Source organism: Melopsittacus undulatus, chromosome 12 (genome assembly GCF_012275295.1).
Source record: "Melopsittacus undulatus isolate bMelUnd1 chromosome 12, bMelUnd1.mat.Z, whole genome shotgun sequence".
Lineage (NCBI taxonomy): Eukaryota > Metazoa > Chordata > Aves > Psittaciformes > Psittaculidae > Melopsittacus > Melopsittacus undulatus.
Genome location: NC_047538.1, coordinates 20,540,755 through 20,559,707, shown reverse-complemented (window position 1 = coordinate 20,559,707; position 18,953 = coordinate 20,540,755). Strand labels below are relative to the sequence as shown.

At 45.7% G+C, this 18,953-nt stretch overlaps 1 protein-coding gene across 1 annotated transcript; it reads right to left on the bottom strand.

Moving 5' to 3' along the window:
• Nucleotides 1-5,481: 5,481 nt before the first annotated feature.
• On the bottom strand, nucleotides 5,482-18,907 carry ANAPC5 (anaphase promoting complex subunit 5). Its single transcript, XM_005145139.3, has 17 exons — nucleotides 18,685-18,907; nucleotides 18,525-18,604; nucleotides 17,642-17,751; nucleotides 17,074-17,272; nucleotides 15,853-15,919; nucleotides 14,443-14,544; nucleotides 13,618-13,808; nucleotides 12,610-12,691; nucleotides 11,803-11,892; nucleotides 10,666-10,847; nucleotides 10,051-10,186; nucleotides 9,754-9,828; nucleotides 8,859-8,980; nucleotides 7,594-7,701; nucleotides 6,934-7,081; nucleotides 6,161-6,323; nucleotides 5,482-5,802 (listed from the first exon to the last, which is right to left on the bottom strand). Exons 1-17 carry the CDS (start codon nucleotides 18,886-18,888, stop codon nucleotides 5,588-5,590), a joined length of 2,274 nt encoding a protein of 757 aa, XP_005145196.1. The 5' UTR covers nucleotides 18,889-18,907; the 3' UTR covers nucleotides 5,482-5,587.
• Nucleotides 18,908-18,953: the final 46 nt, after the last annotated feature.

Below are 18,953 nucleotides of genomic sequence, written 5' to 3'. Positions count from 1 at the left end.
GATCAGCCTGGAGCTGAAGCCAACCCGGCACCGCTTGCTGTTTCGAGGCGCAGAGACACGCAAGGGATGGGGAGGCTATAAATAAGCCAACGAACAGCAACAAGGACAAACTATTCCAGAAACGCCGTGTTTCACAAGGCTGAATCCGCTCCTGGTTGGAGCTTTGCTGGGCAGGAGGGCTGGAGCTCCATGTCTTGGGCATCGTGGCTGCAATATCCCCTCTGTGGTGCTGCTGGTGGCCACGGCAGCGTGTTTTACTGCACTCCCAAAATGGATTAAAACAAACAGGCAGCTTGCTCCGTTCATCCCGAACCCTCCGGGATGCATCTCGAGGCCGGTTGCCATTGGCCTGGCTTGCTTCGGGCACGCTGCCAGCGGACACATATAAATAGCTGTCCCCCGAAGCCGGAGCTGATCCGGAATGCCATGCCATGTGCCCTCACCATGTGCCACAACAGCACCTAAAAAGGCAGCTGATGGATGAGGGCACCCCGGGAGCATCGCTGGCTGCAGCACTGGTCCCCAGTGGTGGTACTGCTCGGATGGGCATCTCGCCTGCATCCGGATATCCAGGGCTTCATGCTGAACTTTGCCAGGCTAAACCAACACTGAGTTATGAAGCCTCTGCCACACTTGAGAGCTGAGTGTGCCCTGGCCAGAATTGGCTTGACCAGGGTAAACATATCAAGGCTGATGAGTTCAAGCAGGCTCCCCCAGACTCTCTGAACAGCCTAAAAGTCATCTAAGCACCATCACAGTATCAGCAAGGGTGGAAAATCCATGTGTGCAAAGGGACCAAGCATGGAGTTTTGCAGAGATTGCCCTGTGAGATGATACCTTCCCCAAAAGAAACCCAAATGAGGGATCATAGAATCATAGATCCCATTGTTGAACATGGCCCCACAGGCTGTGGGACAACTGCTAATGGTAATGCAACCTTAATAAGCACATGGTGAGGCTGAGGAGGAGAAGAAGAGCTGCATTCCCATCCAGAGGAAAACTGAAATAGCTGGAATGAGGTGAATAAACCCAAAGAGGGCAAATACAGTACAGAGACTTTGGCTTCACCAACCCACCCGGTTTGCCCAGGGAAAAGTGGCACATTCTGGTATGAACTCCAGCAGATACTTATGTAAAAGCGAGCAGCACATGCCCACAAAATCCTCAGGAACTCGAACAGCCTGGTGTATAGGAATGATTTATCGGCACGGCTTTTGGCTGCAATCCACACATAACCCATAGCGGCTGCGGCAGGATTATCGAAGCAATCAGTCTCGCATCTAATTCAGCAAGGAGAGGGATATTAAAATGAAAAGAGCTCTGTGAAACCCAGGCTCAGCGTCCACGTGGCTCAGTGGAAACGAATGGGAGTGAAATCAGCCCCCACGAGAGGGAAGTGATTTTGACAGCCCCCTCCTGCCGCCCCAGCTCTGCTGTGAGCATGTGGTCCCTGCCTGGTCCCTGCTGGGATGCACCCACCTCCGGATGGGATCATGCTGCCTGATTTCAGGAGGGAAGAGGATGGCACCTTGCAGCCAGTGCTGGTTGCACGGATTTAAATGGGAGCATATGGATTCACCGGCCTGACCTTCCCTCCCTGGGGCTGTTTCTCTACCCAGGTGCTCCCAGCTCCTGCATGCTTGCCTTCCCCTGCCATGCTTCCAGCAAGGCCAGACACAGTGTCAGGGTCAGACCCTCCTATGGCACTATGACTGGGTGGCAGCTCCAGCAGTGACACCTCCCTCCATCCTTCCATGAGACTCAGCTTATGCACTGCAAAACCAAGCTGTTTATAACAAAACTGAACACAAACCACCTAAACTAAGGCTGGGTTTACTTACAGAGGATCTTTCCCCTGCTGCCACCCAAGGTCTGCAGTGAACAGTTAACCATGGCCAGGGCATGGGGCAGTTATCACCCTTCCTGAGCAGAGTCCAGGGACTATTTTGCCTTCCCTGTGGTCACTGTCAGCAGTGGAAGTGCCAGTGCCAAGAGTGGTGTCATCTGCAGCAAACGGGGGCATCGATCACAGTTTCCCTTCCTACGGGCGAGCACAGACCTTGCCAGAAATATATTAGTCACTGTAGTATACAAAGACCATATGCATCCCTGCCTGACTTCTAATGGAAAAACATCTCTCATCAGCTTCTCTGGAAGTCTGAGGGCACCCAAACTAATGAGATACTCGAAACAGACACCCAGCTGCCATCTACACCAGGTCCCCGTGCCCAGGCGCAAAGGTTTGCATTGCCCCTGGGGTGAACAGAAGAGCCTCCTGCGCTGCCTGGCCCATCCAATGGAAAGCATTGGAGGCAAAATGCAAAGCCAAGCTGGTAGCATTGGAACAGCACAAAGCCCAGTGTAAGGCTTCAGTAGGAGTCAAAACATATCCTTACTGAGAGTATAAGAAGTCCTGATGACAATGCCTGATACTTCTTTAGCAATGAGTACCCCAAAACAAGAGTGTAAGCTCAGGACATGGTGTTGAGCACAGGCCAGGATGCACTCAGGAAACCACCATCACATTGTCCAGCATCCCAGCTTACCTGGAAACAACAGCTCCAGCTACAGTACCCACAAGAAAGGAAACGAGAGCAGCTCTGTGCTTTGTGAACACCACTTAAAAGTCATTAGGGCTGAGCTGAAAGCAAAGCCTCCTCCGAATTACCTCCCAGTCTGAAAACAGCCACCTCCTCTGGAACAGCACTGGTCGATCAACCCCCTTGCAGTGCACTCATGGATGGGCTCTTGGCTTCTGCTGGCTGCTTTTCCCAAAACTAAGTGCTCACAGAGAGGAGCCAGGAGAGGGAATGGGCTCCTTCTCCCAGGAGAGGGGCTACCCCTCCATTTAGGGGCCATGAATGAAGCTCCAGCACCCACAGCCACCACGAATGACTCCCAGCACAGTCCCCTCAGCAATGAAGACAACCTGGTACTGTCCCCAAGGATGGTTTCTGCTCCCGTAGCATCACACAGCCGTGTGCTCAGCCCATAGCTCCACCGCAGCAGCTTCCTGTGGTCATCCCGCTGCTGCTCTTGGTCTCTACTTTTACCTTCACGCACCTTATGCTCTGTGCCATACACGTGGCCACAGGGCTGGTCCCACCTCCTAACCACGCTCAGACACTCACAGCAACAAAAACGGTGGCTTCTCCTAACAAGACCTGTCCCCTGCACGCGGTCCCTCCACCAACCCCATCCCCTCCATTGTCTCCTGACCTCTCATTGTTCCTTGACTTTAAAAACCCCCTCCTTTTCCCAACCCCACGGCCTAACTCTCCCGGTGCCCCCACTCCAAAGCCCGCACCTCGGCGGTCGGGAGCCGCATGGGGTCTGCCGGTCTCCTGGTGTCACATCCCAACCCGCGGATGCTGACACCCCACCGGGTACCACCGGCACAGGGAAGGCCAGCGGGATGCAGACGGGCCCGGGCGGCCGCAGCGCAGCAACCCGAAGAGGGACGGGGAGATGCGAGCACGGATGCTGCCCCACCGGGATGCCCGCACAGGGCCCTGCGAGCCCCGCTGGCCGGAGCGGCCGCTCCCGGCTCGCAGCGCATCCCATCCCCGGCCCGGCCCGGCCGCCCACACCCGCCGGTGCCGGTGCCTCCGGGTGCGGCTTTGTCTCCGCCGCCGCAGCCCCGGCCGAGCCCTCCCCGGCCTCCCCGCGGCCACAGACCTGTCCGGACGCTCCGCTCCGCTCCGCCGGCCGGGGCAGCAGCCCCGGAGCCGCCTTCGCTTTCGGTTCCGCTCCGGCGGCGGCAGCGAGGGAAGGAGGGAGGGATGGATGGAAGGAAGGAGAGAGGGAGGGGAGGAGGGAGGGAGGCCCCGCTCCGCCCCGGGGAAGGGGAGGTTTCCCCCCTCCAGCCGCATCCTGCCCGCCCGCCCCTGGAGCCGTTCTTTGGGTGGGTTTTCTGCCATGGTTTGGGGCTTTTAGGTTTTTTTTGCTTTGTTTTAGTATTTTATCCCCCCCTCCGGCCGCGGCTCCGCCTTTACCGCGCAGCGCAGCGGGGCAGGGGGGTCTCCAGCCGGTCCCACTCCTCCCCGGTGTCCGGCAAACAAGCCCCAGCCTCCTCCCTCCACGCCCGGCAGGAGCTTCTTCCCCTTTTGCCCTTGTGCAAACACTGGCTTTGCTGCATGAGGTCAACGGGGCCAAAGGGGCTGACCTGCACCAGCCCCCATGGGCTCTGCTGAGCCATTGCCCAACGCTTCCTAAATAATCACTTAAACTGGTTTCTGAACCCCTCCTTCACTGGAAATGGCACAGCGGGCACCCCCAGGCCACTGCCACCACCTCTGAGCACAGCTCCTGCCCAGGTTGTGGCAACGCTGCCACATGGGCACAGCCTGGAGCTCCCTGGCTGGCACCGGCCCTTTGTAAACACCTCCCTTGCTTTGTCCACCCTCATCCTGGTTAGTTTCCTTACCAAGAACATTCCCATGAAGCACCGTTCTGCGCTGAGCTCACCTGATCGACTCTTCCCTTGAAGCAACAGCTTCAACCTCGAGCAGATGCAAACGCTGTTGCTTTGTGATGTGGGCACCACATTGCCAATGGAGAGCTCCCTGGAGCAGAGCCATGCTTCCAAACAAGTATTATGGATAAACGCTGCTATTTTGACCAGGATCTTGAAAGCCACTCTAGAAGTCAGATTTATGCACTTACTGGAACACTGTAGGTGCTCCAAATGTTTTATGGCTTATGCGGATTAAAACGTAGCTGAGAGGGGTGAGCCACCAAAACCAGCATTCCTGCAAACCTGAGTTGCTCTTCCCTGTTAGAAATAAAGTCAGTGTTTTAAACTCAATGCACTGATTACCTGCCAACCACTCAAGGTTTACACTCACAAAAGGACAATCCCATCTACATCCAAAACAAGGATCTAACTACTGGAACTCAATGGCAGCATATCAGATATTGAGTTAGTTGCAACCATCTTCATTTATTCACCCCTAAAACCAGAGCAGGTAAATTACACCAGCACCTACAGGAGGACACGTACAATAAGCTGTGCTGGGGCTGTTCACCTCTTCTCTCAGCTGCTCTTTGCACAAGAACACACGGAACAGTGCCGGGACTCTGCACCATTAGACTTCAACTGAATCCTGTTTTTTTCCCCTTCTGCCAGCACCATCTGTTTCTATGAAGTAAACAGCGACTGTAGACAGGTTAAATGCAAGGACATGTTTTAAATGAGACCCATTCTATACCACTTAAAACAAGAACAAAGCAGCTTTGCATACATTTTCCACTAGTTTTTGTTCCTCAGCGTTCATAAAACCAGCATTGATTCTGAAAATGTCACAACAAAGAACAGATATTATTTCATTGTGACTGCACTGTTCCCCTCAGTGTTTATCATGCAGACAAGAAAGTCTGTTTTCCCCTGTTCAATTCCTAGTCTTAATTACAAGCACAGAATACACACAAAATGGGTGGAAACCCATGCCTTCCCTTATGTCATTGCAAACAAAATGCAAGTTTGTTCAATAGAAGACCATGATTTATTGGCAGTTATTTCGAAACATGGAGTACCGAATGTAATAAAAAGACACTTGTAAAAAACCACAACCCATCTTTCAAGGCATCACTTGAAGGCATTGATTAAGGGGACACCGTGCGCCGGCAGCTCCTGGTGCAACTGACGGAACAACATGGCACATTTGTTCCTTTCCTGGGTCTTGCCTAGGGTGTGGAACAGCCGGGCCTGGAAGTAGAGAACGTCTCTGAGTTGCTCTTTACAGTCCACTTTGGCAAAATAAGTCTTGGCTTCATTTAAATTCAAGATAGCAGATTCCAGAGCTGTGGAAAGAAAGCGGGACAGTCACATTTAAGATAAGATCACCACAACAATTCCAAGTGATACAGCTCAATTCTGAGGAGCCCAATGACAAAATCCTCAGCTTTTCAAAACAATATGTGTCTTAGCAACATCCTCTTTCAGTTCTGTTATTCAGCCATGGGTGTGAAAGTATGCGGATAAGCAAGACTCCACTATAACCATTGTGGCTGCTGAGTAACTTATTTTGCTATCTTAAATCTAGGTAACACAACTGCTGTATCATTTAGTGTTTTTTTCAATAGTGATTGTGTAGCAGGACTCCAGTATACAAACTGGTTTGCACTTAGCACAGTGTCAGTGAGGCGAATCCCTCTTTACCTTCAGTCTTCTTCTGTGGTGTGTAGGATGCTGCAGAAGCCACCTGACATTTGGCCACCAAGAACATGGCACAGCCTTTGTCCAGGACAGCTCCGTGGGCCAAGACAGGTTCTATTGCCATGTGCAGAATATTCAGGGCTTGTTCAGGGATGCCAAGGATCAGCTGAAAGAGAAATACTTGCTGGTCTAATACTGGAACCCACTGGTAAGAGCAGCTTCTTCAGAGAAGAGCAACAGACATCACATCTGCTTCTAACAAGTGCACTATAGACAAGGATGTATATTTATGTGTATTTCCCCCCCACAGTCCTCCTTTAAATCAGAACTTACTAGTAGAAACAAGCTGCTATTTGAAATGATTAAGCATGGCTTCTCTACCACAGTCAGTGCTGACAACCATGTCACTGCCAGCTCAAAATCAACAATATAACTGAACTCCATTACGAGTGTTATTTTAAATTCAAACACATGCCAAAGTCAGCTACTAGAAAGCCAAAATATCAGCACACAGAATAATAACTGAAGAAATTAAGGCAGGGGCAATTTATGCTTGCCTGCTTAATCATATGTAATAACTACACATCTTAGTGATACGCATGAAACTCAACTATTAGCTTCCTCACAAGATCTTACACTTAGAATATACTTCCTCAGAATCAATAACTTAATTCTAACAAGGCTGCGTTCTTAAATCTCACAGGAGTAAGACCAGTATCCAGATACCCAGAATAAATGTTGCTCTACAGCCCCGTGAAAACACAACTCAGACATACCTGGGAGAAAGCCAAGTTCAGCACAGTTTCAGAAGCCAAGTACTGGAGACTATATTCTCGAGAGAGGGCAAGAGCCTGCAGCAGCACAGGCAAGGCAATGGTATGACATGAAGCTCTCCAGTAGAGCTCTGCTATTGACAGGAGTACACTAAGCAAAACAGGGGGAGAGAATCACAAACTTTTTCCTTTGATAAAACACCTTCACTTGTTTCTCATTTATTCCATCCATAATGGTATTGATTTCATTATGAATTACATTACTGCCCATACAATAAACTGAAATTACATCCTTAAGATGAGACACCACTGACATCCAAAAAGATTAACCAACACTGCAACTACTCAGAAGTTCACCACAAAGGTACAACTACACACATGCATTTCTATTTCCTATTTATTCTGGATGCAGAATATACATAAGTCTTCATGCAGCTTGAAGTCTACTACCTTTCAGTTTACATATTTAAAATGACAAGGCTTCAATTAAACAATATTTTGAGGATTCCTCCATACCATGATTAATAAATGAAATGTTTTTTAAACCTCCAAATCATAGTAGGTAATCTGAAGAGTAGTGAGGTCAGAACACAGGCAGATTGAAATGGCTGATTCTAATCACTGCAAAGTGGCTTTAATACTCTGAAAATGAAACATTCTTACCTAATCACCATCTCGGTGTTCTTGATTTTCTGGCAGTGGATCAACAGTTTCTGCAACAGTTTGTGTGCCTCTGACATTTGATTTTGGGCTTTCAAGACAATGGCTTTTCTGCCGTGGTAGAAAGAAAACATCACTGATTGTGGTTTTGTGTTTTAGATACAACTCTGCTCTGCAGAACCTAAGTAAAATAGGTGTCTACTGGTGACCCTCTGTTTCTTATAACTGCAGAATGGTGTTCTGACAGAGTGTACACATGCTGTACACGCTGATGGGGAAAAACAGGCATCTCCGATTCCAGCTGGACAACTCCCAGGCAGAAAGGAGCACACTCCTACAACAGCTTCAGACAGAAAACAGGGATTGCCAGAACCAAAGGCCAAACAGGCAGCAGAAGTGGGAGCGCATGCAAGCTAGAAAGCACAATTAATTATCTGTAAGAAAAACAGGTATGAGGTAAAGTAGCTAAAATTGGCTTGAGCTAACAAGGATATGGAGCAACCGGGAAAGAGCAAGAACAGGGAAATAAGAAACAAATACACAGCAGCAGGGGATGTGTACAAACACCCTGAACACAGACACTGAGTAGAATATTTAAAGATCAGGGAAATCACAAAACAGTCCAATTCCAGAAGGACAAACATCAGGTCCCACAGCTTGAATGCTGATCTTCTGGCTTACTGGCACCGGTTATGTCTTCAAGTGTTTGGCCTCCTCAACAACAAATTGCTTTTATCAGGAAGTTGTTTCTCATGCTCAAAAACAACAAGTTTTAACTCTACCTATTTCTAACATGTCCTTCACATTTAGAAACAAGAACCCATTGAAGAGAGTGAAAAAACATACTGCTCCATTTTGTAGCTGTAGAAACCAGGACACAGACGAAGACACTCAAGCTCAGAGCAGGCCTGAGATCCATCCCTAGCTGCTTGACATTAAAATCTGCTTTGTGCTTAGGTTTGAGCACAGTTACCATGGCAGATTTCAAAGAAGTATTTTGTGTTCTCACAACAGATCTACAGCTCTAGAATAACACCAACCTCAGCAGTGCTACTGCAGTTCTTAAAGTGTCCAGAGAAACGACTGGAAATCATTATTGCAGGAAATACTCTAATGGAATAAGCACTTTAGAACAGACAACATAACCCCACTTAGCTCTGGAAAGGGAAGAACATGTAAGCACACAGAACAGAGCAATGATTTTGCTAAACTTTTCATTGTCTTTATGGCAGACACCTGCAAGTGTATGCAGAGTCATGACTTCTTACCTGTACACGCCTTCAATGCTATTCAGTGCTGTAATCCCTGCTACAAGAGAATCTGCTATATGGTATCTGCCATCATTCATGGCTCTCTCAAACTGTATTTTCTGATCAAACAGCATCCAAAGCTAAACAAAGAACACCAGGAAAAGTTTTAGAAGTTGTGCCCAACTCATTTTCTAATCCCAAGTTAGAATTGACTTTTTCTTTTTCCCTGTGCATATTTATTTCTAGACACGACTATCACCCTGCAGTTACTGGGTTTACCATATTGCTGTCCTCAATGGAAAATGACTCAGGTCTGGATTAATGTTTCAATACCAAAGCTCACCTATTTGACTGCATTTTAAGTACAAAAGCTCTTCTGAATCATTACTAATGCTTTGAAACAGTAGACTTGTTCTGTAATGAAAAGGACCAAACTATATTTAATGGAATCTTGAACAATGTAAATACTGTCTTAGACTCGTGTGTTAATGTGCTTACCAGAGTTACATAAACTCCACCCTATTCTCTTAGTTATTTCTGAATTGCAGTATATCAAGATAAGCAGCATCAATTAAACAGAACTTTGAAGCTCCAGATCAATGCAGGGCATTCAGCTCCTATATGTGCTCATGAAGCAGATGCACATTCCTCTTGTCAATGACACTTCTATTCAACTAGCTTTTTCTTAGGAAGCTAGGGTGAGATCAATGTCTCACCAGTCTTAAAACAACAGGGCATCTTTTTCATGCTTCTGTAGCAAAGTTTATGCCACACAACTTCCTGTAAGGTCATGAGCCAAGTGAAATTATCCAATGTATAGCCTAAGGCATACAGAGGAAAGAATTCAGGTGCAATGGAATTCAGATCCTGCTGTATAATAGTTACATGATTTACAAGCTACATGACATTCTACCTGTGCATGTTGACTGTTGGGAGGGAATCTTTCCTTTAGGTGTTTCAATATTTCAGAAGCAGCTGCAAAGTATCCCTGTAAGACAGAAAGAGCACTGTGATTAATGGACACCGGGGCAAGACTGCAACACAACCTTCACAGCCAGAGCCTGCCGAGCCAAAGCCTGCATGTTCTTCGCCCCCAATGCAGACATTAAAGTCAGAACAAAACACAAGTCAAGTCTCGCACTCCCTGTCAATAACACCCCCACATCCTCTCACCCGAATGACATTTTGCACAAATAGCCCTAAACCTCACCTGCTCTGCATGCAGCTCAGCCAGGTGACACAGTACTACAGCAAAGGACTCGGTGTTGTTCTGCTGAACGCCCACATTCACAGCCTCCAGACTGTTCATGCTCAGCAATGTCTGGGCTTGTTGGAGTGCCATGGTGCTTGTGCAAGAGAAACATCTTTTAGCTTTCAAGCAATAAACACAACTATTTTTAATCTATGTTCTTGTTATGACAATAGCCTGCATTTTCTGGTAAGTCAAGGACCTGGGAGAGAATGGAAGCTTGTAAAACAACTGCTATCCAGGAACTCTGGACTACACATGCATGTCAAGTACTACACACCAAAAGCTGCACACAGTCTAAGCACAGAGATGCTGAAAACAGGGGCACAGGAACAGCTTACAATCTATTTGCCACTACTAAATGGAAACTCAATCTCTTCTCCGGTATGAATTTCAGAGGAACACAACAGAAGGGAAATAATTGCTCTCAGCCTGTACTGAATCAGAGTCTGATTGCTTTATTTTAGTGCACTGAAGAGACACAGTCACTTGTTGCACCTGTATAAATAACTCATAATGCATTATGTGCTAACAAGTATAGTGAGCTAACCCAAGAGTTCAAAAGAAACAAAATACCTGCGGCCATACAATCTCCAAAGGGCAGTCTTCTGTGCTATACTAATATCAATAAGCTCTGACAAGCTGTGTTTCCAATGCAACAGATCAGAATCTTTCAAGGCATCCATTAGTTTGTTGGCAGCCTTCCCTGCAAAAGCTCTTTGCTGAACCAAGGACTGTATTCCCAGGGAAGCAAGGTACTGGGAAGAGAAAAAAGGATATATATGTTATATATATATATATATATATACAACAGCACTGAAAGACTGCAAACAGAGTCCACTACACTTGCAAATTACAGTGGAGCAAGAGTTCTGAACTAAGGGGAAAAAAATCCTAGAGAAAAAGGCATGATGGTATTATTCAGTACAGACAAAGGAACCCTGCTCCAGGCATTTCTTGAATTACCCACTTCTGCACACCCACACATATGTGAATGCCATTTTGTTAGATGTGAAAGGTAATTTCCACTCCTCCACATAGAAGTCTTAAAAGAAGATGACAGGACTTGTACCTGGATTTCTCCAACGATGAAACAGCTGTGAAAACACAGAGCCTTCCCTCCCCTTCCCCACCAAGCAGCCATGCCTGCTCTCATCTCCCAACATCAGCAGTTTAGTTCCTTTTAGAACAGTTCTCTTAAAGAGCTTGCAGATCTTGGGGAAGATAAAACTAAACATTAAGAACTAAACATCCAGGGTGCAAAACTATCAAAGGGGAGGGCTGCCTTGCAAGATCTCACAGCTGGGGCAGAGCCCTACAAGTAAATGTGTTCAAAGCCACCAGCACTGAGTTCTTCTATGATTCTATAAGAACCTCCCTTTGAGCACCAGCAGATTGTGCTATGGGCCTAAGGCCAAAATGGTGCATGGGGTCGGGCTAGAAGCCACACAGTTTTTCTGCCTGAAAACCAAACAAATCAGAAGGGAAACCAGTGAGGTTGCAATAATCCACTGGCATTAAAGCATCTGAACTCTGGTTTGTTAATGTGAGGAGCAAAACTAATAGAAACAGCTGGATTTTGGAGTGAGATTTGCTTACATCCAGCTGCATATTTTGAATAGAGCAGCCACAAAACCCAAACCCCATCCCACGCTCCCCTCACCACATGTGTTTTCCCTGGACTAAAGTTAAGGATAATTGAAATGAACTTACTGGCAAACCAAAATGTAAAGATTTGTTTACGGAGTGCTCCAGCAGAACACAGCTATCGAATATCTTCTGCTCCAAGATGTACAACCAGCTCTAGCAAGGAAAGAGAAGTTAAAGTCCCATCGCAGACAGCCAAGGGCTGCAGCACTTTAAACTTCTAGCACAGAATGCACAAAACCCCACTGGAAATAAGAACCACTCTTCAGGACTAATGTGATACTAAGGAAACCTCTATTAAATGCTGCACAGCAGAATATATCAAAAGTGCAGCTCGGCTGTGACACTTGCTTGACAGCTGTCAACACTGAACTGGAGGTTCAGGGGAATGCAGAGAAAGGAATGCAGGACTTTGATACCATTGATGCCAATTCATCATACCAATAATATACATTACAGAACAAAATACAGAGATTTCTAAGTCTTTCCCTCTCCCTTTCTGTTTGCTCAAAAGAAGGTGGATCATCCTTTCAGAATCCAAGAGACAGGAGGAAGTTTATGAAATGCTTTGTCTCTTTAATACATGTAAGACTAAACTTTGAGCTTGGTACTAAGGTATTTGTACTCTGGGATCACAGCTCCTGTTTAAAGAAGTAATCCTGAGCTACAACAAAACCCTCCCATGATCTCCCTACAGGTGCTCTGAGTGACCCATCTGCCAGAAGCACTTTCACCCCATTGCTGGGCAGTTATACTTTAATTACTGATGTAATTTGATGAGCTACCACTGTAAAAGTAGCCCTGCAACAGTTCACTGAGCAAAGGCTCAGATCTCAAAGGCAGCTTAACCTTGTTTCAACACAGGTACCTTACCAGGCAGTGCTGCAAGCAAACGTGGTCGTTAGACTCCTGTGCAATTCGGATAGCTTCCTGAAGTGCAAGTTCAGCCTGTTGGCTATCAGCAAACAAAAAGGAAGAACATATTAGTGTTCTCACAGTGCTTAAAGTACAACATCATGATACTGAGGAATATTGATCTAAATTATGCATATAGCACTCAGGAGATAACGGATTAAAGACTGATGAAAAAGTCTGCATTTTCCTCCTGGCCCTTCAGCAATACATTCTAGTCTGGAGGATAATAAGCAAGACAACATCTGCATGCCACTACAGAAACGCAACTATAACCCCAAGCAGGCTTTCAAACCCTGTACAGGCCAATGTGCCAAGCTACTGTTTGAACAAGGGCAATGTTAAGCATCCGCCTGTGTAGAAAATGTTGTTCTCAATTTTGCAGATGTCCTTCCTATCTCCAGCCCTTTTATGTGATGCCTCCAGGCAACAGTCAATATATGCCAACCATACATGGAGGTGGGTAAGCCAGCTTTATCAATAAAGTAACACCCACCCCTATGGCATTTTACAACTAAAAAAGCTCAGATGGCTTTTCTTCCTTTAATGATCCCTTTTCTGGATCATCAGCTCTATGCTGATGTGAATGTTAACAGAAAACCAGCCAGTTTCTTGAGAAGATAGCTGAAAACAGGCATCCACGTCCACTGACCTTTCTGAGGTCATGGAAAGGTAGCAATGGAGAACTTAAATACTTAGGAAACAGTTGCAAAAGGACACAGACAAATGTCAACTCTTACCCTGCTGTAGATGGCTCAGTTATTATGGAAACCAAATAAATGTCAAAATGAAAACAAACCAAAACAAATCAAGATTCCAAGAAAATTCCAGCCCAACTAAAGCTGTTATCAAATTAAAGTCCCTTTTTCTCCTGAAGAGATGTTCAGAACAAACAGAAGAGCTATCGATCAGCACTTAGGAGATGCAACAAGATGAATTTCAGTGGTGTGGTGCAATACAGTAACTTACTAGTGGCCAAAGCGACAGTGCAGTGCAGCCAGGTTCAGAGCAGCATATCTCAAACTCCGACCGTAACCTTCATCCCCATTGCTTTTGCTTTCTGCTCCAGTGAGGATTAATCGATCAAAGTAATGAAGGAGGCTGTGGGTTGAACTGAAGACATCTTGCACTCTCAGACTATTTAAGTAGCTTAAATAATGCTAAAAATTGAAGCAAAATCAGCTTTAACTATCCAGAACTACTAAAATAAAGGGGGTTTAAGAATTACTATGTATCTTCTTACTGAGAAAGGTTGCCTAATAAGTGCAACCCTGCAATACTGCATGGCCAGGAAAGGGCTCGATCAGAAGCTGCAGTGATGCTGATACTGTGGGTGCAGAATTTCTGTAAAACTTGGGTAAATTGGTCATTTTCCCTAACAGACAGTGTTCCTTAGGCCAACATCTGGTTGTCAGAACTACCCCACCAAGCCTGACACCTCTACATAAGTAGAATTCCTATATTTATGTGCTAAGTGAGGGAATGGAGGCATGGCTCCCACTGTACATGCACTCCAGAAGAAACTGAACAGGGAGCACTGCTTCCAGATGCCATGCAGATAAAAAGGAGATGCTAAAGCCATGTAGTCTTTTCTCAGCACTGTGGGACCCGGGCAGGACAACTCTTTAGGTCAAATGGAACCCTGGAGAGGACTTCAGACCATTTACATGCAACTTGCTCACATTTTTATCATCTGCTTATATTTCAATACAGTATAAATTACTCCCAAATAATCCCATCCTAGGGATAAGAAATCCCTTTACAACCATTTTGGATGAGGAAAGAGACACTTACTGCTTCAGCAAAGTCTGGATTAAATTTTAACAAGTTATTCAATTCCTTTTGCAAGGATGCTGGAGCAAGAGCCTTTGTTTCATCATTCTTTAATAAAGAAGCCTGGAATGAAAATTGAAAAGCAAAAGTAAGATAAGTGACAATCCAGAGGGTTACAAATGTATTTTGATACATGCTTGTCAGTTTGTTATCTGCTTGGAGGGAACATTAAAGAGATTTTGTAACAGCTCTGTCTACTGTGACGCTGAAACATCAGTGGCAGTTTTGTGCTATATTGTATTATAGCATTCACTTCACAGAGATCAGAGAGACCAAGAGAAACAAAAGCTTATTCAAAGGAATGACTAAAGGTACTTAAAGAACTCTGTTTAATTTTCAATTTGAAGAACTAATACAATGGATTGCTCACTGGAATTGCACACATCTTCTTACAAAAACAATCAGGGAACTAAGAGTGAATCCATGGTTTGCTTCAGCAAGAAAATCAATAAAACACCTGGAGGAAGTCCAGACCAACCAGAAGGTCCCAAGCCAGCTGGCAGAAAGACTGTAGGGCCTTTGGGTCAACTGAGAGCTGCATTTGTATGTGTGTTGTATCTTTCTGCTGGAAGCAACTGGAGTCAAGGCAATTCAGGGGCCAGTTACTTGATAGTTAAACTGAGACTATAACCCCAGTTATTGGTGAAATCAAGAGTGAGAGAGCACATGCACACAAAAGCATACAAGTGTATGTATTTCACACTAATCATCCTCATCACACTTCATCCTTATCAGCCAGAGAGGGGAAGAGGATAACAGACAGCATGCTGGGCCTCAACGCTGCTCGCACTGGAAGCCATGGAGCTGCAGGAGCTCTGCCATGATCAGGCTACCAGATTCAGCAACCCCTAAAGGTAAAGAACCTAATAGGACTGAGAAGTTACTTTGAACTTTTTTAAAATGTATTGAAAACATCTCATATCTATTTTAATTTTTATATTTTATACTTATAATTTGCAATTTATTATATTTATATATTTGTATGTATTTCTACTTAGATTTTATATTTTTGTTTGTATTTATAAGTTATTACAAGCATGCAGTGCTTTTACTGCCATTTGTGCCCATGTGTATTTCTGCTCCATTCTGTATTTATCAGCTGGAATAATCAACAAAACTGCACATTTCACAGACATTAAATCCGAGGCAAACAGTCAGAATGGCAGTGACCTTCTCAGAATCTAATATCATCATCTGGTGTGCAAGTCTAGATAAAGCACTTTTAGCCCCAAGTGCTCATAATGAGCAACTACATGCAAGCTATCAACACATCTTTAACAGATCTAAGAAAACATCATGCCTGACACTGTGGATAAGATTGAAGGTGAAATTCACATTACAGATCATTTACTGTATTCAGAATTAACAGACCTGCTGAGAAAGAAAATACTCTGCTTGTTTCTGGGAAAGAGGCCCGCTGCAAGATATCTCTTCTTCCCTGGAAAGAAGCACTCTGGTTAGAAACAAGGGCAATGAAATAGAATACAAGGAAATGCATTTTATTGGATACTGCACACTTTTGCTTTATGAAGCTTTAGGAGGCATCACAGCTCAAAGCATGAAAGGAAACTAAAAGGAGAGAGCTTAATAAATGATTTCACATGGCTTAGTTGTAATCTTTGACCTGAAGACCATAGTTGATGTGAATATTACCCTAAATACATGTGAAAACCCAATAGAAGTGAGCAAATAGAAGATTTGGGGTTGCCATATTACAATGGCTTTGCTCTGCTTTTCCTTTCTTCCAAAGACAGTCACAATGAAAGGAACTGGCACTTGGGCCACGTACATCACTGCAGCAAACAGCTGTTCTGCAAGAGCAGTTACCAGTTTATTCCAAGGAAAGGCAGCAAGCACAGCAGACAGCCAGGCTCCAAGAGCTGGTAACTGACTCATGCTGTGCCAGAGCACGCACAAGCACTGTTTTATACAAAGACAATTTAGAAAGTAGTTTCAAATCTATGGATACACAAAATGCTCTTGGGATTATTCTTACAGTGAAGCATTTCTTTAGCATGTGAAAAGTCACAATATTTGCTTCTCATTTTTGATATGAATAGACGTGAGTTCTTCTATTTGGAGAAGGGCAACAAGAGAAACCAAACCCATTAAGCTTAACTTTCCCCTTAGCGAGCAATCTTTCCCTGTTGGAAGCAAAAGTAAAGTCTCCAACAGCTCCAACTAGCACAATTCACCCGGCACTGAGCAGTACAGAAGGAAACTGTGGGCAGCACGTGGCTTTCACCCTGTGATTCCCTAAGAGAGCATGAGAACCGGTCCTGCCATCTTCTATGATGAACAGAACCGCTGCCGTTTGAAAGTGTTACCACATGGTGGCACCAAGGAAACGCAGCAGCCACCGGCTCTGCCAGTGTGCATGAGGCTTTCAAAATCACTGCATCTCAATATTGCAGCTGGATTTGCTAGTGACAAGACACACACATGGCCTAGCTGACCACTGGTGGAGTCTGGACGGTTTAACAGCAGTAGCACCTTGATCTGGACAAAGCTTAAGTTTACTCTGATGTGCACAGCAGTAATATGAAATACGACTTAATTCTCTTAATTAGTGGGAAAGATTTAACATATCACCTTAGAGGTAGATCGAGTTCTTCTTTCTCCATCTTCCCCTCAATTTCCTCTGTATTGGTCAGGTCCATATCACTCTCATCAGTTCCATTTTTTTTCTCATCATCATTCTGAAAGTACTGCTGAAGTGCAGTGTAAAGTTTATAGACCTGACTGAAAGAAAGCTTATTGTATGCCAGGATCATATGGCGCAGGAAGAGGCCTGTAAAGGAAAACATCTGCTATGACAATTGCCTGTAAGGTCACTGTTTCAGAGAGGAGACTGGAAACCATCATAAGCAGAAGCTTACATCACCTTATTTGATTTCACTTCAGTGTCTCAGTCTACCAACTGACAAGACTACTCTGGAGGGTGTAAATCTGGTATTACTTTAGTGGCAAACCTCACAGACTATCTGATCACAGCAAAGTTAAGCTCAGTGGAAGAACATTACACTATGAAACATCCGAGCAAGAGGAAAATCAGATAATGCAAGCTTTACACCTCCCCCAAAAGACAATCAAAGCTGTCTCCTGAGTGAACAACATCAGTGATAGCACATCAAATACAGCATTAGGGTAAGTTAGTTACCTACTACACTTGTTTTATGAACTTCTGGCTCCGTGCCTGTAAATGAATCGGAAAGGTCATCAAAAAATTGCTCCATATCTTTCAGTTCTCCTTCTGCCATAAGTTTTAACCTAAACAGGGAAAAGAAACCCACATTTTTAAGGGCATTGATAATAAAATCAAATAAAATGTTCTTTTATTTCAGATATAGATGAGGAAACACAACCAGAACCAAGTGGCAGCTACTTCATTATGCCCAGAAGGGTTTTATACTCATAAGCCAAATCAAAACATACTAAATATTAAGGCTAATATTAATCAGGTTTGGTTGGGTTCTTTTTCCTTTATAAACAGTTCTTTCAGTAAAGAGCCCAATTAGAAAAGATGGTTATTCTTTTAACATAATGAACAGGTTCCCAAACCAGTGATTTTTAAAGCTGTTGCTGTTCAGTGAGTTACACAATATCAAACCAGATCTTCTGTATATAGAAACTTCAAAGCAGATAGCTGTGGTGTCTGGGGCCTTTCAGAACTTACTTATGAGAACTTGGAATCACAGTATGGTTTGGGTTGGAGGGGACCTTAAAGATCATATAGTCCCAAGCCCCAACGAAAGCAACTATAGAAGTACATTTCTGCACCAAACATGACCTCTATAAACGACACCTTCACACGTTCCAGAGCAGCAGGTACCAGGGTAGATCTGTATCACAGCGCACGCAGACAGCACCTCCATCACCCTCCACAGCAGCACTGCCTGCAGCAGCGCTGTGTCCACCCTGCCCACACCGGACACGGACCCCACGGGAGGGCAGGGATGCTCCTCAGCCCTGCGCAGCCGGAACCCCACACCCCGGCACGGCTCTCCCCCGGGGGGGAAGGGAGGCGCGCTCCCGGCGCCCACCTGATGTGCACGGAGCTGGCCAGGTGCGAGCAGCACTCCTCGATAGCCTTGCGCAGTCGCGACAGCGGCATGTCAGGACCCTGGGGGGGGAGAGCGACATGTCGCGATACGGCACCGACACCACCGTGGGGTCACCCCCGGCCCCGGCCTAGGCCCCGACCTGCAGCAGCGGCAGCAGCAGCCGGTTGAGCCGGCGCCGCTCCAGCAGCCCCAGCTGCGCACCGGCACGGCCCAGCTCGCTCAGGAGCACCAGCAGCGCCATCTTATAGGGGGTGACCCAGTCCTTGATGCCGAAGACGTTGGCGTGCACCACACCGTTCGTCATCATCGGGTTGAAGTACAGGCTCTCATGCACGCTCGCCATGGCGGCGCCCGGAGCCCCGGAAACCGCTCTTACCCACCAGCCAATCACCGCCACCGCCGCCATCA

Excerpts from the sequence above, each read along its gene's own strand:
- ANAPC5 (XM_005145139.3), bottom strand. The coding sequence starts at position 18,888 with ATGGCGAGCGTGCATGAGAGCCTGTACTTCAACCCGATGATGACGAAC. Across the intron at positions 11,893-12,609 it reads TTTGCTTGCAGCACTGCCTG|AGCTGGTTGTACATCTTGGA; the intron begins GTAAGGTACCTG and ends TTTCCTTGCTAG. Across the intron at positions 6,324-6,933 it reads TGAACTTGGCTTTCTCCCAG|CTGATCCTTGGCATCCCTGA; the intron begins GTATGTCTGAGT and ends TTTCTCTTTCAG.